Here is a 27923-nt window from a genome sequence, read left to right as displayed (position 1 = left end):
ATTGGCCAGTAAAAATCATTAAATGGAGTTCAGTACCGCGATAAATTAGTCATTGATCTGTTGGATTCGAGGATACTATGAAAAATAAAAAAAAAATAAAAAAACAACCGTAATAGTAGTAGTAGTAGATGTAGCGTTATAAATCGAATGGGATGGAACGGGTGATATGATAGCATCTCGAAAGCCCAACAATAACACTGAGTGGACTTAGCTGCACTACATTGAGTACATTCCGCATCAGAAACCACTGAGCAAACCCCAAGAATCCCAAAACACCGCCTTTTTCTTTCTTGTCCCCTGTTCCTTTTGCAACCTGATCATGTGACATAACAAAGCGTTTCATTCGCACACTAGAATTAACATTATTATTACTCCGAGGAATAAGCAAAGCAGCACAATTATTTTAATTTATTTTCATTCAATTTCCCTTCGGTTGTTTTTGCGTCACTTTTTTCTTTTGTTCTTCTCAATTGAGTGTAGATAAGGAAAACCAAAACAGGAACAAGTAAAAAAAAAAGGGAAAGTCCATAACTTTGAGAGGGTAGTCTGGGGAATGCAGAAGCGAAAGTGTGTTTCGGTGGTGCAACTGAGGAAGCTTCTAACTGCAGCAATATGCTCAATAGCGTTCATGGCTGTTGTCTCTGTTCATGTCCAGCACGTCGTTCCTTCTTCCAATGATCAGAAGTTCAATGACAAGATCACAACGGTATCTATTTTTACTCACTCTCTGCTTATTATTCATTCTCTTCAAGGGAAGTTTGGATTTTGTGCCTATTTTTAAGATTGTTATCTCAGGTTCTTCGCTTTTCTGGAAAATTGCACGATTTAATCTACCAGGTTCTAGTCTTGCACAATAAACCCTCTAGGAATATGTGGTTTTCTTAGGGTTTTGTTGACTTGAAGAAGATTGCTATCACCGGAAATATATTGGGGAAGAGGGGTTTGTATTCACTTTGGATTATGCATTTCTGAAAAGAAATAATAAATATTATGGAATTTATTTTGGGAAAGTGTTGACTTATGTGTTTTGAATTTGATATTCTTAATTGAAACATTTTTTTTTTGTTAACTATTTGGTTCAAATTTTGACAGACTCGAGATCTGCAAAGGTGGACAAGAGAGCTGGCTCCGCCTCATTTATCAAAAGTTCTGTTTCCTCCTCCAAAGGTTTGGTTTTTCATTGTGAACACTGGATAGTAGTAGTAACTGATTTTGTGATCTGATCTGTTTGGATTTGCTGACTGAGAATTTGATAGAGGAACAGAATCTAATGCATCTAATAAAAATTATATCTTTGTAACAACCAAATGGCATGTATGCAGTTTTATTCATTAATTTATTAGATTATTATTAATGTTTTAAGATCAGCCTTATTTTAAACATGTAGGTTTCTTTCATTAATTAATATGTTCCTCTATGTCCCCCATCAACCAGGCTGGGTAATTCTTTCGTCTTTGCTGATATTATTTTTTCTTTGTTGTCTATATTGATTTTCTAATGGTTGTGAATCTCATCTAGATGTGTAGTATTCTCATTTTGAGCTAGTTTTTTCGGTTTAGTTTTGGTTCATTTTTTGAGATAAAGATGTGTCATGTCTGTTGGCAGTTGTATGTGTTAAAATTTTATTAAAATTTAGCAGCAGTTATGCACCCAGCACCTTTCATATTTTCACTCATTCTAGATTTAACAGTCGAACGTTTCAAGAGGGGTTTCGGATTATGAGAAGTTGTGGAAGCCTCCATCCAATCGTGGGTATCTGCCCTGTACAAAGCCTACACCTAATTATACAGGTAAGAAACTAAAACTTTTGTTGCAAGTTTCTGAGTTTGAATTATTTGATACTTGCTTAAAGTTAGAACTATTTATCCAGCTCCTGCTGAGTCAAGAGGATACCTTCTAGTTCATACAAATGGTGGTCTCAATCAAATGCGTGCTGGGGTCTGATCTCTCTCTCTCTCTTGCGTACACACACTCTGAATTATGCTAATGCTCATTTTACTAGTATTAATGTGAAGTTGCTATGCTGATGGATTTGAGGATTTCTTATTCCTATGTATTATTAGAAGCTGCAAATTTGTACTTTTTGCTTTCAGATATGTGATATGGTAGCTGTAGCTCGTATAATAAATGCCACTCTTGTAGTTCCTGAACTTGATAAAAGATCATTTTGGCAAGACACTAGGTAATTTTGTATCCTGTCTTTGGTTTGTATCTTTTCTGTCATAGCTTCTTTTCTGTGTCGGATGTTATGTGAATTCAATTTTAGGAACTTATTTTTCTTTGTTCTTTTTGTTTTTTCAGCAATTTCTCTGATGTTTTTGATGAAGAGCATTTTATACGTTCTCTAGCTAATGATGTGAAGATAATTAAGAAGCTTCCCCAAGAACTGGTTAATGAAACCAGAATTGTGAAGTACTTCATAAGCTGGTCTGGTATGGATTATTATGAGAATGAGATTGCTACCTTGTGGGAAGAATACCAAGTATGTATGTTGAAAATCTGTTATCATATACTGTTAAACTATGGTGTCACTCTTCCATTTTTTTTATTTAATTTATATATTGTGCAATAATCTTATATTATTGATTGTTGATAACATTTGAAGGTTATTAGAGCAGCAAAATCTGATTCACGTTTAGCAAACAACAACCTACCTGCAGACATTCAGAAGCTTCGCTGCCGTGCTTGTTATGAAGCTCTCCGATTTTCACCTCGCATTGAACAAATGGGAAAAGTATATAAGATTTACCCATTATTGGCCTTTTTCTTGTGTATCTTATACTTAGTACATGACTGGTGCATTTTATTGATTTATTTGTTTTTGCTGTAATTCTTGGCTTCTTGTAGTTGTTGGTGGAAAGGATGAGGTTATTTGGTCCTTATGTTGCACTGCATTTACGTTATGAGAAGGATATGCTTGCATTTAGTGGATGCACACATGATTTATCTCAAGATGAGGCTGAAGAGCTACGGATAATCAGGTATATGAACATGGTTGCTATCAAATGATCGATTGAATCTATGCTCTCTTCATGTACACATTGGACAATAATTATTGCTTGTAAAACTTGTAGAGAGAACACTTCATATTGGAAAATAAAGGAAATTGATCCCGTAGAACAAAGGTTGAAAGGATTTTGCCCCTTAACTCCAAAGGAAGTTGGAATTTTTCTTACTGCTCTCGGATACCCATCAAAGACACCGATATATATTGCATCTGGAGGGATATACGGGGGTGAGTCCCATATGGCTGAACTGCGTTCCCGCTATCCATTGCTAATGAGCAAGGTAAAGCATTGCAATCATGTGTTACGAAAGTTGGTGGTGTTCAGTACTCTCTCTCTCTCTCTTTCTCTCTCTCTCTCTCTCTAAGTTTGATATGTTACAAGAAAAAAAATTAGTGAACTAAGTCTGCTGAAGAAATAACTATTTTTGGCACCTTATCAAGACTGACTGGAAACTTTTAACATGTAAATTGATAGTGAATTTGATAGAGCAATAAATCGAGTCCATAAAAATAAAAACAAAAGATAGAGTAATAAATTGAGGCTTTATGCTTTTGTAATGCCTTGTTCATTGTAACCCATTACAGTTTTTCTTCTTTAAAATAAAGGAAACAATGTCTTGGGATCCAATTGCAGACTTGAGGCTTACCTTGAAGGTATGGGATTTTGATGAGGGGTTGATAATGCCCTGGGCTCTCCATTCAAATAACTAGCTTTTGTGAGGTGGTTCTCCCAATGTTATTATCAGTGTCTAAAGGTTGAAATGTATCTATAAAAAACCTTCCCTAAACAATAGGGAGAATTTTTGTTTGACATTTTGTGCTTTGTTAAGCTCATATTTCAATTAAATAACATAATTGTCGTGTTGATTCAATAGAAGTTCTCTATTTGATCTGGGGTAAGATCTGTCACTACACGATACCAGGAATGAAAAGTCTAAATTGTTGAGGAAACAATTTCTACGGTAGTCTACAACACAGTTGATAATGCTACTGTAAGGAGCACTGGATCAAAATGAATTATAAAGGCTAAATTGTCATGCCTTTTCTGTTATGGCAGAAATTGCTGTCAACTGAAACCTCCATTATTAAAGACAATAATAAATGTTATTTTTCTTCGTCATCTTGGGTGGCTAATCTTCCTTATATGCACACAAGAACAATCAGTTAAAAGACAGTGCATATTATATTAATGTTCAACTACTCAACTAGCCAAAAGAAAAAGGAAAGAAAAAGATTGGTTTGCCTATGCTCCCGAAAAACATTGGTTTGCCTATGCTCCTGAACGTTCTGTGGTAGTAGCAACCCAGTCAGAAGCATTGGATCATTCTGATTAACAAAGCTTTGACTGTTTTCAGGAAAAGTTGGCATCCATTGAGGAGCTGGAACCCTTTTCTAATCATGCATCTCAAATGGCTGCTCTTGACTATATTGTATCTATCGAAAGTGATGTGTTTATACCATCTTATTATGGAAACATGGCAAAGGCTGTTGAAGGTCATCGTCGATTTCTTGGACGTGGAAGATCAATATTACCAGACAGGTATGGCTGGTGCTTTCTTATGCAGCAGGTCAACTTATATTTGTTTATATTTATAAATTTTTCCAATGAATTCTCCAATGTTCTTAATGTTCTCTATTTGTTCAATTAGGAAAGCCCTTGTTCGTCTTTTTGATAAACTGGCTCAGGGAACAATGACCGAGGGGAAAAGTTTGTCAAACAAGATAATTGATCTCCACAGAAGGCGGTATGTGACTGGAAAGCGTTTATTGCACATATTAAGTAATCTTTTGTGTTAAATATGCAGAAATTTATCTTTAACGGGTCTTTTACTCTGATAGTTGATTATTTTGTTTCCCCTTGACCCTTGTATTTTGGAGAAGACGGGGAGGTCAATGTTATATGAAAAGAAGTGGTGTTGTGTGTAATATTGCTGAATCTCAAGGGAGATCGGTGTAAATTACCTTTACCCTTACTAGTCTAACAAAAGAAGTTGTCTTCCATAACACGAAGGTTTTAGCATTATCTTCCTCCTTTCAACTTTTGACAAGAATAATGTTTTCTTATCTACCAAGTTTGGTGATGTTCTGATCACAAGGCTTACTATTTATTTGAGGTTTTCATCTGTTATTTTGTGTGTTTTGCACAGGCTTGGATCCCCAAGGAAGAGGAAAGGGCCAATATCTGGTACAAAGGGCATGGATAGGTTTCGGTCAGAAGAAGCATTTTACTCTAATTCATTACCTGATTGTTTATGCCGAACCGGGCCGCTGCATCCAAACACTGCCTCTCACGTTGTTAGATAGATGAGATACCGCTGAATCTTTCTTCCAGGAAATAATCCTTTTGCCAAAGTGTGACCACAACAACATCTTGTGTATAGCTGGAAGGTGTTGAAGGAGCAGCGGCAGAGTGTATATATACGTATCCCTGTCACATTCTTAATTTGAAAAGAAAATAAAGGAGAGGAACAAAACCGGAAGGCCGAAAATAGAATAATCCATATTTTGTTTTTAACGTGCAAAACTATGGATTGGGATGAGATGACACTGGGATGTGGCTTTGGGATGAATAGATTTGTTATTTATTTTGAGGTAGAGTTTTCAGAGATGGCTCTGATTCTTTCATCACACTAGAGATCAGAAATTGTTAAACGAAAGAACAAGCTGTTTCTTTTGTTCTTTAGAGTTGTAGTTCTTTTTTGAGAAGGGCTTAGTGCTAGAGTTTCTTTCTTTTTTTTTTTTTCTCTTTCATTTATCATTTCTTTGGAGACAAGAAAATGTATAATATCTATTTGTTTTAACTCTTAATCCTGGCATGTGGCTATTGTTCTACTTCCATCCTTACCAGCAATGAGTGGTGGTGCTCCATACTAATTTTTATAGGGTAGAAAGTGTAGTGGAATTAAAAAACAAGTAATTGATGACTTAGGGAATGTTTTAAGGTTTAATTATTCTGAGTTTTTATAATTTTATTGAATTTTTAGTTAGGTCTTTATATTTTTTTTTATTAAGTCTTTATATTATATTAGATTTTGTAATTAAATTTCTGTCGTGACAAAAATGTTGGAATTAACGAAATATTCCGTTAAACAAAATGAATATACCTAACACTTTCTTGAATATTAAAATATTCTGTTAATTTTACTGTTTTTGTCACGATAAGAATTTAGTTATAAAATTTAATATGGTATAGGGATACAGTTAAAATATATATATAAGAATTTAATTGAAATTCAGTAAAATTATAGGGACAATGCAATAAAAAATCATGTTTTAATAAAAAATAAGAAGATAACAAGGCATGCTAGGTGTATTAACAGGGAGTTCCACCTTTTTTAAGGATAAAATTGTCTCTAACAATAACAAATTTTGATTAAATATGAAACATAGATAGTCAGGTACAAGTATAGCTTTGGCATTACAGCAACAGTTGTGTACTAGTGTATGATGTTAATAATCCCCTATAATCATTTATCAAAGTACAAGTGCCTTAATAAAATATACAACAAAATATATTCTGAATATGGATAAGACTTACCATCTAAATAGACGATATGCGGAGAGAATCCAGTAATTTAGGGAAAGTCTAAAATGTAAATCTAAAATAATATTTACATGTGTAGATTTTATTTGTCTAGTTAGTTTAATGACACTAAATAGTTTGACGGTCTATTATACAGTTGGACAATTTAAATGAAGCCCTATGAATATTGATATTAGTAGAAAGTGGTACAATTTTATCTCTAAAAATATTAAGCGATTAAATAATTTTTTTTCTTATTTTGTCTGATTCTTTTTTTTTAATTTTTTTTCTTTTATTATCATCATTAGGAATGCACATGACCCCGTTTGAGTTAGAGTCAAATAATATTTCTTAATTTCTGATCCAGTTAAAAGTGGCCAATCAAAGCCATAGACCAAAAAAATTGATTTAGCTAAATAACTCGACCGAGACTGAGTCAGTATTTGGGTCACTCGATCCATCCCGTAAGTGGTGGATGAGTATCATGTGATCATGCAATCCCTGATTTCTCCATGCTTGGTGGTTGCCTTCTCAATCTCTAAGATCCCAACTATTTTTCTCAAATCCCTTTCTTGTCATCGTCGCTTGCTGTGCTAGCCGCAGTCGCTGTCGTTCGTTGTGCTAGTCGTTATTGTTCTCTTTGCTTCTTATATCTCTCCAGCACTTCTCTCTAATGACCTAACTTCTCATTGAATTTGAGTTGCTACTTCTTTGCTGAAGTTTTCCTCCTCTGTCGATGGTCTGTGTTACGACCCAATTTCCAGTATGGCATGCTCATACCGAAACATCGAGTGTTACCAACTTGAAACTACACTGACACTGTTATTAATAATATCAAGCCTGTAATCAGGTTAACAGAATTTGACTTTTATGAAAAACCTTCCTCCTTTACGGTTATATACTGATGGTTATCAGTGGCTAAGAGAAGGGGGGTTGAATCTTAACTTCTTTTCTGCTGAATATTACATTTTGCTTTACCAAAGAAACTTAGGAGATATTTTTACTTTTGTCTCGTAACGCGTTGAGAGACATTTTTATTTTATCTCCTGGTTAACAGAAATAGAAGTTGAGTAAAGAAGAAGGAGTAACACCCAGATATATTCTGGTTCAGCTACTTAGTACAATGTAGCCTACATCCAGTCTCCATTACAATTATGATGAAATTTCACTAACTTTTCAACACATTACATAACCAATGTTTTCTCTAGGATCTACCCAATCTAAACTTGACTAGATCTCAATCTAGCTTTCAACAGCAAAGTGCTAACTCAACTTGCCAGGGAATCCCTACAGGATCATGTTACCACACAGAAAGATGTACAAAGAACCTCTGAGACATCTTATGACTTTTTCTCATAGTTTATCTCACTGCCTTTTATCTCTCATTGGCTTTTTCTTACAAACCTTACTGTGTTTGCCTTTTTCAATGAGACTCAGACAAACTAAACTGAGAAAAAGAAAAATACTAAATGAACAACATGAAGGAGAAGAACTCAATCAACTTGGGTAGCTATGAGAATTGAATTCTGTGCCTTTTACTTACTCTCTTTGCCTTCAACTCTTGGTCGTTCACCCTTATTATAGAAGACTGAAGCTTCTAAGGTTGAATCACGTTCAACCCTAACGCTATCTTCTTCTCTATCATTAGAGTCTTGTAGCGGCTTCATCATAGAGGTGAGAGAAAAACCAAATCTGTTGCATGCAACTCACCCATTCTCTCTCATCCTTTTTCTTCAAGTTTCTTCAATCTTGACCCTGGAGCTTTGCTTTGGCTCCAAGTTTTGTTTTTGAGCGTTGATCTTCTGTTTTTCAGCTTTGACTTTGATTTCTCCATTGTTGCTTGATTTGTGCTTGAGACTTTGTTGATTTCTTCTAGGTTTCTTGGTGTAGCACAAATGAGGAAAGATGCTTTTTGATGAGCTTTGACCGAATGTAACTCATTACTCGATTGTAGTTCATTCTTCTTGCTTTGTTTTGGCAACATGCTTTTTGTCCTACAATACTCCATAGCTTCTGCACTTTTCTTTTCTTTCTTTCTTTCTTGCTAAGTGACGTGACAGAAGTGAAAAGAGAGAGGAGAGAGAAGAGAATACTTTTGGCTATCGGAGAAAGTTTCAAGAAAATTAATTGGAATAAATTTGGGGTTCAAGTATCTAAAAGTGGGAGTAGGTAACCGTATGAGGCTTGAAAGATTTTGGACTCATTATCTTATTTCCTCATATTCGGTTTATGGACATGTGATAGAGCTTGGCTTGGTTCTAATTGGACCAAAGATTGTGGTCTTGATGATTTTCATTTTTGGGCCAAGTATTTTATTTATTTGCTTGCACACTAAACCAAATACATTAAAGAAACAATTGGTAATAATAAATGTTTGTTCATCACTTGGGTTAGTTTTCCAAATTCAACATGTACGTATATACAACTCAAAACATCTCTGGGATCTGGCCCATATAGGAAGCCCCTAATCTGACGTCCAGACTAGTCTAGTCTTCTAACATGATCTCTTGAAAAACAAAAATGAGAGTCTAAAACAAAAGAAACACTAAACCGGAGCGCTGCCAAAAGAAGATGCTGATGTCGCTACCTAATCGCTGTTAGAAGTCCACGATCTCTGTATCCATCTCGGGATCATCATCGTCCTCAGAAGTTAGATCCACAATCTCAATCTCCTCAATGTCCTCGTCGTCAGAAATAACGATGACCTTTGGTGTACTCTGGGACTACCATCACCACTGTCGCCTGCAAAAACTATACTACTAGGAGAAATCTGCTCAACTGTTGAGGGCAGACCAAACGCCGTGGCGAAAGTTCCGATAGGCTCTATGGTGAAAGGGTCAGAGGAGCAAGCAGAATGCGACTCTATCAACATATCCAATCCTACTCGAGGAGGCTCAGGGATGTAGTCATCGAGGACAGAGTCAGGCTCAAGCACTACCTGACTATCCTGATGTGTTGGAACGGGACCTCCAAACATGTGATCAAAATGATGGTGGATAGAATTAGGATGTAACCACGACAGTGAAAAATCATACGGTGCATCGGGATCGAAAAGAGGAGAAGCTATTTTTGAGACCCTTATCCGGTTTTTAGACTGGTGAAATCACACTACTTTCGGGCCATACTAAAACCTGGTGAAGTCCGAGTCTTGATAAATTTGATGTCAAAAAATTATTATGCACTCAATTATAAAGAGGAAAAAAAATACTTGTTACAAAGAAGTTGATAACCATACTTGAATTTGAATTTGTCCATAAATTCTAATTTCATGTTTCTTTGATCTATTTCCTAATTCAACAAATGTGATTAAAAGCAAAACAATAAGCTTATAATTAATATAACATAATATTAGAATTAATTTAAAATATATATACCTTTTTTAGTCTTTCTAGAGTACACATAGGTCGGGTGAATCTAGGTTTATCTTGACCCGAATCCAACCTTAAATAATGACAAGGTTTATTTTTGATACCCCTATCCAATTCTAAATACGATAAAATTCAACTAAATTAGTCCTAAAGTATTCGGATCCGAACCGGATCGTCGGATAAACCGAGTCATGTGCACTTCTAATTTTACATAATGTTATGGCTCGAAGAAGTGAAAAAATGGTAGTTTTATTTTATTTTATTTTGTATTTTTTACGTAAAAGTTCTTGTTTGTAAGACTAAGAAAAAGTGGTAGTTGGTTGGGTCATTTGTTTTGGTCTTAAAGAAGGCGTTAAAGACAAAATAAAAAAATTGAGAGAAGCATCGACCAAAATGAAAAAAAAAATGTGATAAGCGGGTCGGATAGAACGGTGAAGGATTAGGATTGGGTCAGATTAAGAGAACCCAATAGGCAAATAGCAAAAGATTTCTCTGGATAATGCAATTATCCGATGACTTGGCATTCGGCACACTCCACATAACTCTCTCTCTCTCTCTCTCTCTCTCTCTCTCGTTAATTGAAACTTAGTTGCAAGAATGGGTGTCTCTTTCCTTTCAACTCTTCCTTCTCTTCTTCCACTTGCTCATGATTCATCACCTACCACCACCACCACCATCAGACACCACCCTCGTTTAGTAAGTTTTGCTCTTCAATATACTTCATTCTTTTATTTTTTTTCTACATTCTACACAGTGTGCCTGCAATTCTTGTTTGCCAATTTGAACAATGCTGTGATGTTGTTGCATTGTTTGTGACACAACATATTTATTTTATTAGCTCTTACTTATCATCATAGCCGTTGTTCAATGTGCTCATATTAGGTAACAATTTGTGGTTATAATAAAATCAAAGCCAGTTATCATGTTATTGACGAAGGACATTTCAGTTTGAAAAGAAGAGACATTCTTAAATCCCTTGGGATGACTATTGGCTTGGTAAGTTCTATTCATACAAAAATTCAGAGAAGTTAAATTAGTCCATTATTTCTTTTTTTTTTTTTTTTTTTTGCATTTTTCTTTTCTTTCATTTTTGTTTTGTTTTGTTTTGTTTTCATTTTTTTTTCTCTTTTCCCTATCAAATTAGTCCTAACACCTGTATAAACAGCATCTTGTACCCACATGGAATCAAATGGCTCTGCATATATATTGACATTGTGTACGACTACGAGTGATGAATATAAATATTTACTCTAATATTAACTAACATATACACTTACTGCGTTAGATTAATGTGATAATGAGTTGTATCTGTTGTAGGAATTGATAGGAAGCTCTGGATCCCTTGTTGGAACTGCTAATGCCGCTGATTTGATACAGCGCAGACAGCGTTCTGAATTCCAGTGTAAGGTCCTCCAGGTCTACATTTTCATGCCATTGTTAATCTGTCAAAGGCCAACTGGTTTTCCCTTGTTTAGTTTCTAACATTCTATTCTTGCAGCGAAGATTAAGGGAACGCTTTTTACAGCCATAAAGGTATATTAAGTTGTGCTTACTTACATCTTATAACTGTAAAACCTGTCTTCATTTAGAATTTACAAATGTCATACTCCTTAGGAGTTTATAGTTTAACTAGAAAATAGAATTCCGTGGTGGATTCAACTTAATTCGACATTTGGTTATTTTTCAGGGAAATCCTGATCTAGTTCCATCCTTGCTAACACTGGCTTTAAATGATGCTGTGACCTATGATAAGGTGAAAGAAAAAAAACAAAAGAATAAATCGTATACACAATCACTCACATATAGAGATAGTTTGTCTACCATTACGATAAGTGCTGATTGGTGTCTGCTTAAGTTTGTAGGCAACGAAATCGGGTGGCCCGAATGGCTCTATACGATTCAGGTAATTCTTTTTCTTTGGAATTAGCATTCATGGAACTGTTCCCTATAACTGATGAAGCTTAGTTCTTTAAGCACAGTGATGTTAAATATTACCAAAGTAGATACTTCATATTCTCTACAAAAAGGTATCAGATAAATAAGGTACATTGAAATGGGGTTAGTTCTACATAAAAAATTTCTACATTTTTAGGCCCTCCTCTCTCTATCTCTAATGTGACAAGGTAATAACAACTCTTAAAGCTCAAAAAGTTATTCCTTCTTATTTCTTTATGTTTACTATATCTTAGATTTTCTGGTTATGTAGTTGGTTCTTCAATCTTCAGAAATGAAATCATTTTGACACTTCCATTTGATAACTATAATTTTCTATCCTTTTTCTCATCTTCCTGAAGCTCAGAAATAAGTAGACCTGAAAATACGAGACTATCTGGTGCCTTGAGTTTAATAGAGGAAGCAAAAAAGGAGATAGATTCATATTCAAAAGCTGGACCCATATCATATGCAGATCTAATCCACTATGCAGGTTATACTTTCTTATACCACAAAGTTGAACCGTAACAGTTAATAGTTATATACCATACATGTTACACTTATACCTATTGATCATTCCTATAAATTCATTCGAAATTAAGTTGCATAGAGCTTGCTGAGATATGTTCGAATTCCCCCAACTCAATGTCACTATTTTTCTTTTGTAGCACAAAGTGCTGTTAAGTCTACATTTATAGCTGCTGCGATTCGAAAATGTGGTGGAAATGAGGAGAAAGGGAATTTACTGTACACTGCATATGGATCAAATGGGCAGGTATGGCTTTTGAGATATTACAAATATTCATTTTGATGTCCATCAATATCTTCATCACACATTGCTAAGAGTATGTTTGAGAATCTGATTTTAGAGGAATTGAAGGGATTGAGGTGTAACTATGAGTGCATTTTACTCCAACTTGTCTCCTATATATGCATGAAATTAAGTAAAGAAAGAACTAGTCTTTGGGCTCGTGTTTGCAACTATCCCATCCTCTTGCTCTGTGAGCCTTGCTGTTAAATACTCTCAGTTTGGCCTATTATGCTTTTGCACTTTTGAAAGTCTAGGAAGGCCAATTAAATAGGGGGGTTGCAGCTGTAAATAACAAGAATTGAGTTACCGTTATAGGAATACACTCTTGTCATTTTTTCAGTTTCAAGAAAGGATTGGGATCTAGGCTGTGGTGAGCACTCTCAGTGCTCTTGTTCTGTTGGCTGTTTTGTTGCTTCTGTTTACTTTAATAGAGTTCTATTACATGTTCATACTTTGATCAAATAATGCATATTTTTTATTTTTTTGATCCCAGTGGGGACTGTTCGACAAGCAATTTGGTAGGGAAGATGCTCAAGAGCCGGATCCAGAGGGGAGAGTTCCCTTATGGGAGAAAGCAAGTGTTCAGGAAATGAAAGACAAGTTTTCTGCTGTAGGCCTTGGTCCTCGCCAGGTATTTCACATATTTGATTACTGAAATATTGAAGAAAACATGCCATAGATGGGATGCATGGATAGAAATGATACACAGGCAATACCCTTTGATTTCTCATACTTAAATTATAAAATATAGGTGTATCTAGTGTTATATAACATATAACTCATAGGAGATTTATTATATACTTATAAAGTAAGGGGTCTTCTGTATCATATCCCCTAACTCATCGGACTTGAATGTGAAGATTATGAAAGTTTACTATGATAAAAATGAAAAATAATGAAGGAAGTTGATGTTACTAACCTATTTCTTCTTGTTTGGTCAGCTGGCTGTTCTGTCTGCATTCTTAGGCCCTGATCAGGCTGCGACAGAGGCCAAATTGGCCTCCGATAAAGACGTTGCTCCATGGGTTGATAAATACCAACGGAGCCGCGAAACAGTCTCGCAGACTGATTATGAGGTAAGTATATTTATGTGTCATAAAAGCAGCAGACATGCAACAGAGATAACCTGAATTGTCTCAATTATCCTATCGAAGTTAGGGATGTCAGGGGGATGGGGTGCCTTCCCCGAATTCCGAATTCCTCCTCCCCCGCGCCCCCAAAATAAAATCCCGGCGGTTCCATTTCCCGTCTCCCCACCGTCCTTACAAAATTCCAGTAAAATTATCTTATATATCATAACATCTATAATTTTAAATATATATAAAGTCATATCTAAAATTACATAATTATTCTAACGATAATTAATGAATACTAAATAAAATAATTTTAAATTGTTTAGGCTAATTTTTTATTTTTTCTAAAATATTATTACTCTTAAAATACAATATACTGATGCAACATTCAATTTAATTAGATTTATATTTATACAAAATATCTAAATTAAGAATTATTCTTTAAGGACAAGTTAGATATTTTATCAATAAATTTCTACATCCAAGTGATTTAACTAAGTATATGTTTGGGCGTTATTATTTTAAAAAAAAGATTATTTTTTTAATAAAAAAGTTTTTTTTTTTATTTTTTAATGTGTTTGACAAATTTTTAGTATTAAAAGTAAAAGCACTAGAAAAATAAAAAATATCTTTTTTGAGAAGATGTAATTTACATCTTTTTTTAAAAGATATTTTTCTTTTAAAAAAAGATTTTTTTCATGTAATAAATAAACAAAAAAATACTTTTATATTGTTATAGCCAAACATAATTGATACATAAAAAATCTTTTTGCATGAGATACCTAAACATAAAATTACTTTTACTTTTTCATAACATCTTTTAAAAAAAAATAACTCAGAAAAAAAATATTTTCTTACAAGCTCACCCAAACCAAGCCTTTTTGATTTACACGCTTCTTTTTCATGCTTTCTTCTCCCCTTGTGCTGTTGCTGCTTCTTCAAATTCACGCACACACGTTCTTCACCCCTAATGCTACATCGTCGTCGTCGTCTTCTTTTTTTTCATTATTTTTCTCTTTCATTATCGTCGTTATTATCATTATTGTTATCGTTATCATCGAATTTTTTGTCATATTGATGATATTGTTTAATCCAAAATTGATTTAGATGTGTTTTTGTTCAAAATTGACTTAGTCTATACTTGTTTTGAAACGAGTTTGTTTGTGATCATCATCATTATGTAATTTTGGTTCATTCGAAATTTAATTTTTGCTTCATTTTGGATGTAAATAAGGTACACTTCTAATAATTTAATTTTGTTTGTGTGCTTGTTTTCGAATGCAACCATTAACTAATTTCGTTTCATTCTGGATTTAAATAAGGTGCACTTGGTCTGTGCTTGTTTTAAAACGAGTTTGTTTATGTATTGTCATAATTAAGTAATTTTTGGTTCATTTAAAATTTAATTTTCGTGTCATTCTGGATGTAAATAAGGTGCACTTCTGATCATTCAATTTTGTTTGTGTGCTTGTTTTCGAACGCAACCATTAAGTAATTTCGTTTCATTCTAGATTTAAATAAGGTGCACTTGTTCTGTGCTTGTTTTGAAACGAATTTGTTTGTGTATTGTCATCATTAAGTAATTTCGGTTCATTCGAAATTTAGTTTTCGGTTCATTCTGGATGTCAATAAGGTACACTTCTGATCATTATGTTTTCGAACTGAGTTTGTGTCACAATCATTATATAATTTCGGTTCATTTCTAAGTGAATTAATATGCATTTCGACTCGTTGTTCTGCACAATTCAAAACTCTTCTTCCTCACCTTCTATTGTTTCTTCTTTTTTATTTTTTCCTTTTTCATCTTCTTATTTTATTTTGTTATAATTCTTGTTACTTCACTCTCTTGGGAGGAATAAAACCAATAAAAAAATAAAACAAAGAAAAAAAACACATAATGCTACAAAATTACCAAAGAGAGGAGGAAAAGAAAAAACCATAGCAACAACAGTAGTAGCAAAAGAATGACGATAAGGAAAAAACATGCGAAGAAGGAGGAGGAGAAGGAGGAGGTTCGGAAAAAAGAAGAAGACGGTGATAACGTAAAACCTCGCACACGAACGTAAATGACTTGGTTGGAAGAATGACGTGTGAGCGTATAATCACGCTCTTTTTAGTGATAGTAATTTTTGTTGGTGTTAAATCTAATTGGTTGGATTTGGATGGCAATAATACTTAGATGTTTAACAGATTTGATATTTTATATATTTCGAAAATCTTGGAGAGCGGGGTGGAAATCCCTGCTCGGATTACCAAACTTGCCTCAAGATACTTTGCCCCCTTCCCTCCCCTCCCCGGATATTAATCACCATCTTGGAGGCCCCATTCAGGGCTTTCCCGCGGAGAACTTGACGCAATGAGGAATATTGCCATCCCTAATTGAAGTATTAGCCTTTATGAGTTGTGACAATCATTATTGGTATGGTGACCAAATTATAATCAACAGTTCAATACGCATTCCTGACTTCTTTTTATCTTTTGGATTCTTTCTAAGGTGCTGTTTAATTTGAAAAATTACCTGCTACTTAATTTTTTTCCTGTAATTTTTCAGGTTGATCTGATTACCACTTTCACAAAATTGAGTACATTGGGCCAACAAATCAACTACGAGGCATATACATATGCTCCTCCAAAGATCGACATTACTAAACTCAAATTGTAGAAATGTAGGGCCATGTGATCTTTTTGCTTCCTCCCACAAGACACAACCTGAACTTCAATTTTTGACTTATCATTCTCTTTTGTATTTTGTATGCAAAACCTTATTAATTGATGTACATTTAGTGAGAGAACACCGTTATCCTCAAGCAATGTTGAAGAAAAATCAATTTCAAAGAATGGAAGAGAATTCCATTCATTCCAATCCCTTGGAATTTTGCGCCATATGTGTAACATCTTTACTATAAGAATGTCACACTTTCGACTGCATCGTTTTGATAGCGAAGATATTATGATGATTTCAATATAGTTAACAATAAAATAGATGCCTTTAACTTGAAATTGTATTGCTATTTTCTTTTAAAAACCGAAAGCTCTCTTTTACTTTAGACAAATATGAATATACATATATACAAAATTTTTTACACAAGTAATTTACAAATATTATATACATAGAATTCATACAAATATTATCCCTCTTACAAAAATATCATGATAAAGGAAAGGGGAGAAATTATGACCAATATATCCAAACAAAACAGCACAATGAAATCAGCAAAACTTCACATAGCTTCCTCGTCTGTCTTAAAAAGAGAAGTTTGTAGGGGGTTGAAAATATCGTCCTTGCAGATTTTTCAGTAGGGGATTTAAGAATTGTCATAAGAGGATACTAATAAAAAGAAGAATGAATTTCAAAAGCAAAGTCATTGTTTGTCTTATGAACTTTTTCAAAACCACAACAATTAATTATCCAAAATTCAAAGTTCTCTTCTTTAACTATAAGAATTTGAAAACTCTAAAAATATCTCAACATAATCAAGTACGGTCTCCAATCCAATACAAAATCAAGTCATGACCTCCAACCCAACATATAAACAAATCACCACTTGGTCTCAAAACAGAATCAATCACACACACAAACAATACAAGGTAAACATAATCAGAGAAGAGTTATAGCAAGTACCACAATTAACAGTTAGACAGAATTCATCAAATAGAAAAATCAAAACACTTAAGCACGCCCAAACAATAGCAAACAAATGCAGTATGATGCATGTATGTCCTACTGGCCGTGAGCTCACGTGTCGGTTATATTGCTAAAAACCAGACACATCCGGTAGCTAACCCGGATATCGTCTCTCAGCACGAAGGGAATCCTCAACCTTCCAATCAAAGAGAGACTGTGATGTAACGATAGAGAATCATCAACCTAACTCATTCATACCACAACCAGAAATTGAATAAAAGGAAATCCTCAACCTTCTCCATTCAATTCCTCGATGTAACAAGAGAGAAAATCCTCAACCCTGCTTGCCCACTGCAACAAGAGAGGGAATCCTCAACTTCAACTTGTCTATCGTAGCAAGAGAGAGAATCCTCAATCTCAACTTGCTTATTCGTGAGCGGGACAAAGCCACCATCCTCACCACATCAATCCAAATCACAGTTCCATCAAACATAATCAAACATTACCTAGATCATAATCAGGTCCACAATTCTTTATAATCATATTTCAATCAAATATAATCTTAATCATAACCAAAAATCGAATTACTAATACAGAATTGAATCGAAGAAAATTCTCAACCTTCTATCCAACTCCGGGATGCGATAAGAGAGAAAATCCTCAACCTCAAGCTTGTTCACTGCAACAAAAGAGGAAATCCTCAACCTTAACTTGTCTACCGCAGCAAGAGAGAGAATCCTCAATCTCAACTTGCCTATTCTCAAAACCCTTAGATTAATTATTAATTAACTTTTTGAATTTTTAACTAAACAAATGAATCTCTTTTCATTGTTACTCAAAACTAAATAAGTAAATCATGAACCCGTTTCTCAAATTAACCAAATCGAAAGTCTCAAATTAACTTTAATAACCCATCTTAAGTTTCAACATTTGAATTCAATTGCTTTCGAAAACCACTAAAAACTTTCAAAGCTTTTCCCCCAAGGACCCAAAACATAATGATTTTCTTAAATCAACCCAAACCAAAATAAGTTATAATATTAGATCAAATTACCTTAAATCAAGATTTATTAAGTTAAATTCTAGGACAGTTTCTAAACTTTAGAAGAGTGACAACCAATCTCATTTTTTTAAATTGATTAAAAACCTTAAATCATAACTCTTCAATTCATATCAAATTAGTAAAACTCATTTCCATTCAATCGAATACCCGAAAACATAATCCTTTTTGTGATTAGCCAAACCAAAGTCATTCTTTTGAAAAGCAAGTTAAATCCTCATTTTCGCTCAACTAAAAGTCCCAAACTAACTTCAAAACCTGTTTAAGTTTATGTCTCTTTTAAAGGACTAAAAAATTATCGTGTTTGCAATTCCAAAACATAACCATTTATTCTTTAATAATCACTTCAAAGTTCACTAAAACACCCAAATCATACTCTTTTCTTTAGTTAAATCAAAATCAAATCAAAAAATTCTTCAATCAAATTAACCGAAATAAAACTTCCAAATTCTCATAAAAATGTTGGTAGCATCTCTCCTAAAACTCGGATTTTTTCACCCTTCTCGCGTCCCAACCAAACCATTTCTCAGACTCTTCTCAACCATTTCTAAATTCAAACCAATGCCAATAGTAAATCATTTCCAAATCTCAAATCATTTCTAAAATCAAACCAATGCCAATATCAAATCATTTCTCAATCCTTTCCAACGGATTCAAAACCAAACCATTCCTCAATAAGACATACAAACCAGATTTTCAAATCAAGCTTTCATTCGCTACAATGCCAACTCAATAATCGGAAACAACCACAATTCAACCATCATCATAACAACTTCAAACCAAGTACAAAACCCAACTAAACATTGTCAATCGATCAATAAACCAATCAAGCATCCAATTTCAATCATTCAAGGCAACTCATTTCAATCCGTAAGACTTACGAAATCACAAAAATACATGTTTTGCATTAACATTGACTTGCAACAATTTTTGGAGATAAAATGAGTTTTAAGAAAAAGTTCCTACCTCAATCGCGACTCAACTATACAACAAACTCTATTTTATCCTCTTTGTTCACAACATCGGTAGCCGCAACGTCCATAGAAACTCCACCATAATGCTGTGACAGCAACGAACACAGCATGCAACCTCAGTCACTCAACTCTAAAACATTAACATCGAAAAATCCTCAATAATATATAACATAGAGTTAATAGTCAAAATCGTCCTTGAAAGATACCCCGATCTCCATTTTAGTCCTTGAAAGATAAAATTAATCAAAAGTGTCCCCGAAAGATACCGACGTTGATGGAGTTTGTCCTTTCGTCATCTCAGTTACTGAGGTGTGTAACGTTTGATGAGCTAGAACGTTAAGTTTCAGCATGGCACAATCCAGCATAGCTGACGTTAATGCTGAGCAGATAAATTTGTTTATTTAGCTCAAATTAGTCCTAATATTACAGCCCTAACCTAACCCTAGTCGAAGCATAAATGTGTGTGATTCTCGTAGTAGTTGACCCTGAATGTTTGTTTAGTCGTTGTCATGATAAATGGAAGTTGCAGTGGTGGCTTGCCATCTCAGTCTCTTGGTAGACATGGTTCCAACTCTTGTATGCGATGGAAGAGGAAGATCGAGGACCAGACATGCTTTTGCGTGTTGAAGACAATGATCAAAAAATCTGGTACAAGAGAGAATTCAGATAGGTTGTTCCACACTTGTGCAAGATACCTAGTGAGTTAGGATAAATTAATTTTGTTTCCCATTTTCTATGTCTATTTTGTTGGGCACTTGAAATTGATATTTTTTTTGAAAATATTCAGAAGGGAAGCCACTGCAACTTCTTTAAATGGGTTGATGATAATGGGTATGCAGCAGGGGCAGAAACTGATGCAAAGGTTGGTGGTGACTATAATGAATGGAGATTGAATGTGTCATGGAGATTAAGTAGTTTGGAGGATGAAGTTAGAGCAGTAAAGATGCTAATAATGTAAATCTCAGTTGCAATGATTGTGGCTACTGTCATTTGTGCATCACTTTTGATCACATGTATCTCTAAGTATAGCTACAGATGGAGTGTTATGTTGTTGTGCTTTTAGGGGTGTTGTTAGAGCTTTGAGATTGAATTAGTTGATATGTAATGATGATGTGACTTATGAATGAAATTAGGTGTTCTAGCTTAATTGTGTTTAAGTCAACATAAACTTGTCCTTTGAGCATGATAGGTTTCATTGAAAATACAATATGGTGATGTTTGTACCTAAATATAAATTCACCAAAAAGCTGCATACATCAGAATAGACATAATCATTGTTATAATCCATAACAAACATCATAATCATATTATATTGTCTTAGTAGATATACCACATGGGTAATCAAGGATCCACAACTTAATAGAGCAATTCAAAACAAAGGTTCCATAGCATTGTTCACCTAAAGAAAACAAAACATAATAGGTCTAACTAAAATATCCTGACAACACAACCAGTTTACACAACCTTGTTTCCAAAAGCTAATAACAACGACATACAAAACACATTTCCTAATTAGTTCTTAATCTTTCTTTCTTGGATGCTTGAAGCCTGGAGTTGGCACAAATGTCATGAAGCTTTGCATCTACTTAGCAGTTGCAAAACTTGTTCCTTTCAGTGTTTCAGCAGATATGGCCACAGGTGATTTGGTGGAGGCATTCAATCTTGCCTTGCGTTTAATGACATGCAATTTAGGTGGCCTTCCTCTCTTTGCATTCTGCATAGGCTAGTTGTAGAACTATTATTTTTTAACTAAATAAATACAAGTGGTGTTAAAGATAAAGCAATAAGTAATTAACTTGAAGGTCTTCAACAGGAGGTTGGGTATCTTGTATTGGTAGGGGGCCTTTTGGTTGGCTGATTGTCACATTAGGTTATGGCTGGACTACTGGAGGAGGTAGAGAAAGGGATTGAACATCATTGTTGGTGTTTGTTTCATCTGTAGGGGGAGCAGGCTCTTTAACAAGTGCAAGCTGCAGTTGTATTTGCCTACCTTGTTCCTCAGCATCTACTTTTTTCTTCTTTGCACAACCTCTCTTGTTGTGTCCAACTTCACCACAACACATGCACCTGATTGGATTGTACTTCCTCTTCATCTTGGTGCTTGACCCAGTTGGCTGTTCACCCTTGTCTCTTCTCCTCTTCTTGGTTGATTAAATTGAAGTTCCTCCTACAATTCTTGACCATTGCAATCAAATCATCATCTGTGGCCAGCCTCCTCAACCCAAATTCAAGGGGAATTCTAGGAGATTTCCACCAACATTCCCTAGCCTCAGCATATCCCAATTCCTTAAAGTAACCCTTCACAAAGAACACATCAAGTGTGTCACTGTCAACTCCTATTAACACCTCTGTGTGATCGGGCTCATAGTACAAATTTTCACCCTCATCCTTCTTAAACTTCCCACCATAGTGAAATACAAATGCCATAGGAGGACCCTCCATCTACAAAAGCAAAAATCAAATAACGATAATCAACAACAAAATATGAAACAAACTCAGAGTAATAACTGCATGTAAAAACACAACAAATAACATGCTCATAATCATCACAAACCCTCGACTAAGACCAAAACCAAAATAACCCACAGCATAATAACCATGAAACCCGTCAAACAACTTCACAGAAAACATATTCTTCCTAATATCGTATCTTGTCTAGCAACGTCAACTCCAAACCCTAGTCTAACTAAATGGTTCTCAGAACTACATCAACATAAAGCGACACACACCAACACTGTAAAATCAACGAAAATTGACAAAAAAATTAAATTTTTACCTATGGCAGTTACTATTCCTTCCTCCAACCGCGTAAGTTCTTTGCAAGCTCCTCCAACTTTCCATTCTAGTAGCGCCAACTCTTCCACGAATGTCGATGCGCACAAAGGTCGTCAAGTAAACAAGGAGGTCCTGATCATAGGCAAGTGTCTGAGGGCAGAGAGTCATAGAGTAGAGAGGAGACGAGGGATTTTGGAGCGAAAGTTGAAGAGGGTTGTTATGAGAGGAGGTGATGGGGAGAAACATTTGAAGATCCCACTCTGGACCACAAATGATGTCGTCTCATGGTTTTAGGAGTGGAAGATTGATGCTACGCCGTTTTGGTCTGTGCCACACTGTAACTTAATGTTCCAACTCAGCAAACGTTACACACCTCAACAACTGATATGACAGAAGGATGAACGCCATCAACGTCGGTATCTTTCGGGGACGCTTTTGATTAATTTCATCTTTCAGGGACTAAAATGGAGATTGGAGTATCTTTCAGGGACTATTTTGACTATTAACTCATATAACATAATAGCGACAAAGAGGAATTCTCGGAGCAAAATGACTTACTATACCAAGAAAGAACCAAGAACTGAGCAATCATAGCTCCAATGGTTGACTCCGGCCAGTTCCAGTAGCAATGACTATTGCTGGTGATCACCCAGACGGTAGTGACGACGGTAGGAACATCTGCACCGGTGACGGAACACGACGACAGCAACGAGACGCAGCTTTTCCTCTTCCACGCACTTGTTCTCTCTTGTTCTCTCTCTCTCTCTCTCTCTCTCTCTCTCTCTCTCTCTCTCTCTCTCTCCCCCTATCCAAGCTCCTCACCATGACCATGGTGAACCAACGGTAGTAGCGACGAAGCTCTAGTGGCGACGAAGGCTAGGCGCGGCGGCACCCAGTGACTCCTCCCTTCTCCACGCGACCTTCTCTCTTCAACGACGGCAACACATCCTCGTAGCTCCATGGATGGCAATGGAACTTGGCTCAACGCCGGAACGGGCTGGACGGCGACAAGGCGTGGCAGTGGCAATGTGGCACAGTGGCTGGGCGTGTCTCTCCCTCCTTCCTTCTTCCTCTGCCTGTAGTTCTCTTCTCTCTTTTCCCTTTTCTTTCTTTCTGCTTTTCCTTTATCAGCCGTGCGTGTAGCTTGAGAGTGGCAGCAAAGAAGAAAAGTGAAAGTGAGTGTGTGTATTAGATTTAGGGTTAAGGTTAGGATTTTAAATTTGGAGATTTTTGGGTAGTTTGGTAATTCTAATAAAAATTAGGGATACTATAATAATTGAAAACTAATTTTATTCCAACAAAATTATCTTTAAACAAACTACTATTATTCATACACTTACAAATTATTTTTAAATAAATGCTCTAATTCAAGAATTAGAGAGATAATCAAATCAATTTTCTTTTAAATCATAAAATAATGTTCAAAATGTAATTATTCAAATTCAAGCATATAAAATCTTTATTATTATTCAATTACTAAAGTTTTAAATCATAAATAAGAAAATACCCAATTAATATAAAAAACTCTGAAAATATAATCCTAAATAAATATCATAAATCATAAATAATTTATTTAATTTTTAAAAATTCGGGGTCTTACAATGTGTATGCTATCACTTTTATCACCTGCTATTCTAATATAATTATTTAAACTTCTCTATAACTTTATAGGACTAATGCTTATCATTTTTGACATATAATTATTGACAAGAATTAGGTAGAGAAGCATAAAGATGAATAGAATGTGTATTACTATTTTATTATTGATCAATAATTACAGAAGTTATATATATACAAGTAGAAAAACATACAACTTAGCAATGAATAAAATGTGTATTACTATTTTATTATTGATCAATAATTACAGAAGTTGTATATATACAAGAAGAAAAACATACAACTTGGCAAATCTATATAACAACTATCAAATCTAAAAACTAAAATAATTTTATCCTAACAAAAAAAGCGAGTCACCACATTCTAGAACAAAAGAGAAAAAGCATGAGTAAAAGAAAAATAACAGAGAAAAAAAGTTACTTAATCTGAATTTTGTATTTGGGCCTGATTCTCTTGTGTGTTATTGCTATGTTGGGTTGATGGTGGTTGGTTTAATATGCCCTCGCAAGGTGGAAGATGGTATACGTTAAGAATCCCTAGTTTGGATAAGTTGGCGTAAAAAGGTTTAGTTGGAAGTGGCTTGGCAAAGATATCTGCAAGTTGACTAGAAGAAGGGATAGGCAACAACTTCATTACCCTAGCCTGAGATTTTTGACGCACCAGATGACAATCAATCTCCAAATATTTTGTGTGCTCGTGAAAAACTGGATTGACATCTTTATGAAGAGCACTCTAATGATCGTAAAACAAAACAGGAGGTCTATCATAAGAAACATGAACAAAACCCAGCAAATTCAATATCCATAAGAGTTCGCAAGTGGTATTAACATGAGCATGTTACTATGCTTTAGTTGATGAGCGTACAACAGTGGTCTATTTCTTTGTTTTCTAGGAAATAAGGGACTCTCCCTGAAAAAAAAAAGCAGTAGCGAATTAAAGAACGACCATATCCGGACACCCAGCACAATCGAAATCGCTAAAACCAGAAATCTGAACTATTGAACGCCTAAAAAAGAAAAGTCCCCTCCCCGGGCTGTTCTTGAGATATTGAAGAATATAGAGGGATGCCTTATTGTTGGGTAGTGTAAGTAATATCTGGCCGGTGGTTAAACAGATGAGTCACCCAACCAAATGTCAATAAATAAAAAGATCTTGCAACAAGGAACTATCATCTTGTGAAAGCTTAGTAGTACTATCCGTAAGAATCCCAATAGGCTTGGCTCCCGAAAGTCTACAATCATATAACATGTCTAAACAGTATTTATGTTGTGACAAGAAAATTCCTGAACTGGAATGAGCCACTTCAATATCCAAAAAATATTTCAAAATACCCAAATCCTTAATTTTACAATGATCATTCGGAATTTTCTTGATTGCTACCATTTCAGAAACTGAACTACCAGTAATTACAATATCGTCAACATAAATCAACAAGATGCAAACTTCACTGCCCTTAACATTATTGAACAAACTATAGTAAAAACGGTTGTTGATAGCTACAAGAAATAAGTAGAATAGAAAGCTTCTCATACCATATACGACTTGATTGTCGTAAACCATACAGAGACTTGAGAAGCCAGAAGCACTAATTAGATCAGCCAGAGGAGGGACCAGGAGGGAGTTCCATATATACAACTTCAGACAAATTGCTGTGCAAAAAGGCGTTGTCCACATCCAGCTGCTGTATAGGAAACCGCCGAATGGAAGCTAGAGCGAGAATGATGAAGGCCAATTTGAAATAATTGGTGAAATGGGGTTTTCATTCTCTTGCCAACATCATATCTGCGTTCATGTTTAATGTAATTTTTTTTTCCATTTTGTCCACTTGCATTTTCTATTTTAGATCAGTTTTTGTCTAGAAGGAAAATGGGTTTCTTTACCAAATTTTCATGTTGACTTTGTCTAGGAAAAATTAAAAAAAGAACAAAAAACCAGTCCAATTTATTATTTGATATTTATCATCAACTTTGCTATATAACTGGTTGAGGTGGTGAGTGGATTATTGCAAATTGCAATGGAAGATGGATAGCAAATTGAAGTTACCATTTGGTGCTTTTGCTCAATTGCTTCTTGTTTGTAGCACTTTCACAAACAGCTTCCAATGATGATGGTAAGTTCTCTTGATCCATATATACATTATTCAAGACTATTCTTAAGTTTGATTATCTTTGTATATATTAAGATCTAAGGTATTTATTTCAATGAATGAATCAATGAAACAAATTTAAATTTTCATTGCAGTTGAGGCCTTAAATTCTCTAAAGGATTCTTTGCAAATCAATATTCCCAGTTGGGTTGGTTCAGATTCTTGTAGTGGTTCTTGGAAGGAATCACATGCAAGAACTCACGTGTTGTTTCCATGTAAGTTCTCTTCTGACTATGCTTAATTACGGCAGAAACTTATTTGCAGTTAAATTCATGTGAAGGTGAAGTTGATAGTTGAGAGTCGTTAGATGACAATTTAGTCAAATTTGTCAAATTATTTAACGATTTTCAACTATCAACTCCACATGAAGTTAACTGCACCTGAGTTATCACCTAATTTTATATATTAAGGTCAAAATTTTCATTTAAATAGTGTATTTTTCATTAATTTATTCATTATTATTAATCATTTTTTTAATTTATAACATGCTTGTAAATATGTCAAATCATTACCAAACAAGTCCCCCTTTTTCTAAATAAAAAATATTTGACTTGTTTTGCTTGTGCTTTTTTAAAGAAAGATAGAAACACAAATAAGTTATTTTTTCTGTTTATTTATTTTGAAAAAGTATGTAAGAACTTGCTTCTTCCAAAAGCAAATACAGTAGAAGTGAGAGAATTATGGTTATTTGTCTCTTATTTCATTCTGCTCTGTCAATTTTTGCTTCTTACTCTTTTATTTTATTTATTAGGCTAGAACAAAATTTAATTAGGTTGGTTGTAGTGGATCCTGAACCAGTACTGTTTTCAAGCAAGTGATTTGTTATTTCATAATTTAATCTGAACTAATGCCATTTTCAAGCAAGTGATTTGTTATTTTATAATCTTAATATAGTCCTTAATAATTAATTCAGTAGCGACAAAGAATGCATTGTAAGTCAAAAAATTCATGGAATTTTAAATAATTATGACAGGCCAAGATTCTGTACAAGAGTGTCCCCTTGTCAGATGTCTTGGCATACTCCTGGAGGGTCGCGAGCATTTTAAAGACGAATGTTTGGGGCGTTTAAAGAAAGGGCGGTCTTCTACTCCTGGTAACACAGGTATGAGACCATTTTTATCCTTTCTATACACCTCTCCTGCCAAAGTTTGGCTCAGCACCAAAAAATACATGGCCTAGCATTCAACCGTCTATCAACCGTGCACCTTGTACTTGTGAGTCTAAAATCTAAATTGTTAGCAGCATGCTTAGATGTTTGTTTAAGGTGTTACATGATTGATAATTCCTTCCAAAATTAACACAAAACCCCCTTATTATTTGGATAGTGATTACTGTATAAGACAATAAGAGGTATGCATATTCATTTAGCTTGCCATTTGTATTAAAAGATTTTGCTTATGCCTTGTAATAGGGTCTGGACCAAACTCTAATGAGAAGACGACGTATTCCATTGGTACAAGGCTGAAAGCATTCTCTGATTAGTTGCTGAAGACTATGGTATTGGGCAAACTTGATGCCAATATGTGCCATTAATTGAGGAGTTATGGAATAATGCAGCCATTAAGGCCACATATACAGGAAGAAGTGAATTAGAAATATTGCCTAGTGTTTCCAGAAGAAGTAAATTAGATTAGATTTTTTCTAATATAAAATTGTAATTTTTTTAAATGTTTATTTTGGAAGTTGAATTTATTTTTTTTTAATGTTACATTCATATTTTATTATGTACATAATCCATATAAATCAACGAAAGATTAATTTTTTAGTATCTTATTTTATTTTAAAGATTAATTTATTAATATTTCCATTTTATTTTCTATTTTTTCTTTTTTTTATTTGAAAAGGATTATGCCACGCTTTGGAAGTGTAACGACAGGTTTTCACTTTTTAGTACGCTTTAAAAGCATGGCTGTATATCCATTTTTTGCCACGCTTTAAAAGCGTGGCTGTATGTCTATTTTTTGGCACGCTTTAAAAGCATGGCTTCAAGGTTATACATATAGCCACGCTTT

At 34.6% G+C, this 27923-nt stretch overlaps 2 protein-coding genes and 1 long non-coding RNA gene across 4 annotated transcripts; 2 read left to right on the top strand and 1 right to left on the bottom strand.

Annotated features, from left to right (window-relative positions):
- Window positions 1-43: 43 nt before the first annotated feature.
- On the bottom strand, window positions 44-13673 carry LOC110274156 (uncharacterized). Its single transcript, XR_008001530.1, has 2 exons — window positions 13561-13673; window positions 44-313 (listed from the first exon to the last, which is right to left on the bottom strand). It is a non-coding gene; the product is annotated as an uncharacterized LOC110274156 (long non-coding RNA).
- LOC107459151 (O-fucosyltransferase 7) lies at window positions 541-5815 on the top strand. Its single transcript, XM_016077363.3, has 12 exons — window positions 541-706; window positions 1093-1167; window positions 1691-1790; window positions 1871-1938; window positions 2094-2182; window positions 2302-2482; window positions 2606-2734; window positions 2848-2981; window positions 3075-3288; window positions 4363-4547; window positions 4657-4752; window positions 5155-5815. Exons 1-12 carry the CDS (start codon window positions 554-556, stop codon window positions 5309-5311), a joined length of 1581 nt encoding a protein of 526 aa, XP_015932849.1. The 5' UTR covers window positions 541-553; the 3' UTR covers window positions 5312-5815.
- LOC107459152 (thylakoid lumenal 29 kDa protein, chloroplastic) lies at window positions 10428-16597 on the top strand. 2 transcript variants are annotated; one of them, XM_016077364.3, is made up of 11 exons: window positions 10433-10594; window positions 10781-10894; window positions 11216-11300; window positions 11397-11431; window positions 11586-11651; window positions 11761-11801; window positions 12193-12323; window positions 12499-12605; window positions 13135-13272; window positions 13583-13717; window positions 16266-16597. In XM_016077364.3, exons 1-11 carry the CDS (start codon window positions 10496-10498, stop codon window positions 16374-16376), a joined length of 1062 nt encoding a protein of 353 aa, XP_015932850.1. In that variant the 5' UTR covers window positions 10433-10495; the 3' UTR covers window positions 16377-16597. The 2 variants fall into 2 exon arrangements, with proteins under 2 accessions (XP_020983648.1, XP_015932850.1); XM_021127989.2 differs by lacking the exon at window positions 10781-10894 and having other exon boundaries at window positions 10428-10594.
- Window positions 16598-27923: the final 11326 nt, after the last annotated feature.

The sequence above is a fragment of the Arachis duranensis genome, chromosome 7, assembly GCF_000817695.3.
Source record: "Arachis duranensis cultivar V14167 chromosome 7, aradu.V14167.gnm2.J7QH, whole genome shotgun sequence".
NCBI lineage: Eukaryota > Viridiplantae > Streptophyta > Magnoliopsida > Fabales > Fabaceae > Arachis > Arachis duranensis.
Note: the sequence above shows the minus strand (reverse complement) of the source record. Positions and strands in the feature narration are given on the sequence as shown.

What these genes read in the sequence shown, in the direction of transcription:
- LOC107459151 (XM_016077363.3), top strand. Translation starts at nt 554, where the DNA reads ATGCAGAAGCGAAAGTGTGTTTCGGTGGTGCAACTGAGGAAGCTTCTA. An exon ending in TTCTGTTTCCTCCTCCAAAG is followed by an intron (nt 1,168 to 1,690) that starts GTTTGGTTTTTC and finishes TAGATTTAACAG; the next exon opens with TCGAACGTTTCAAGAGGGGT. An exon ending in CCTTGTGGGAAGAATACCAA is followed by an intron (nt 2,483 to 2,605) that starts GTATGTATGTTG and finishes TAACATTTGAAG; the next exon opens with GTTATTAGAGCAGCAAAATC.
- LOC107459152 (XM_016077364.3), top strand. Translation starts at nt 10,496, where the DNA reads ATGGGTGTCTCTTTCCTTTCAACTCTTCCTTCTCTTCTTCCACTTGCT. An exon ending in AATGGCTCTATACGATTCAG is followed by an intron (nt 11,802 to 12,192) that starts GTAATTCTTTTT and finishes ATCTTCCTGAAG; the next exon opens with CTCAGAAATAAGTAGACCTG. An exon ending in TCTCGCAGACTGATTATGAG is followed by an intron (nt 13,718 to 16,265) that starts GTAAGTATATTT and finishes GTAATTTTTCAG; the next exon opens with GTTGATCTGATTACCACTTT.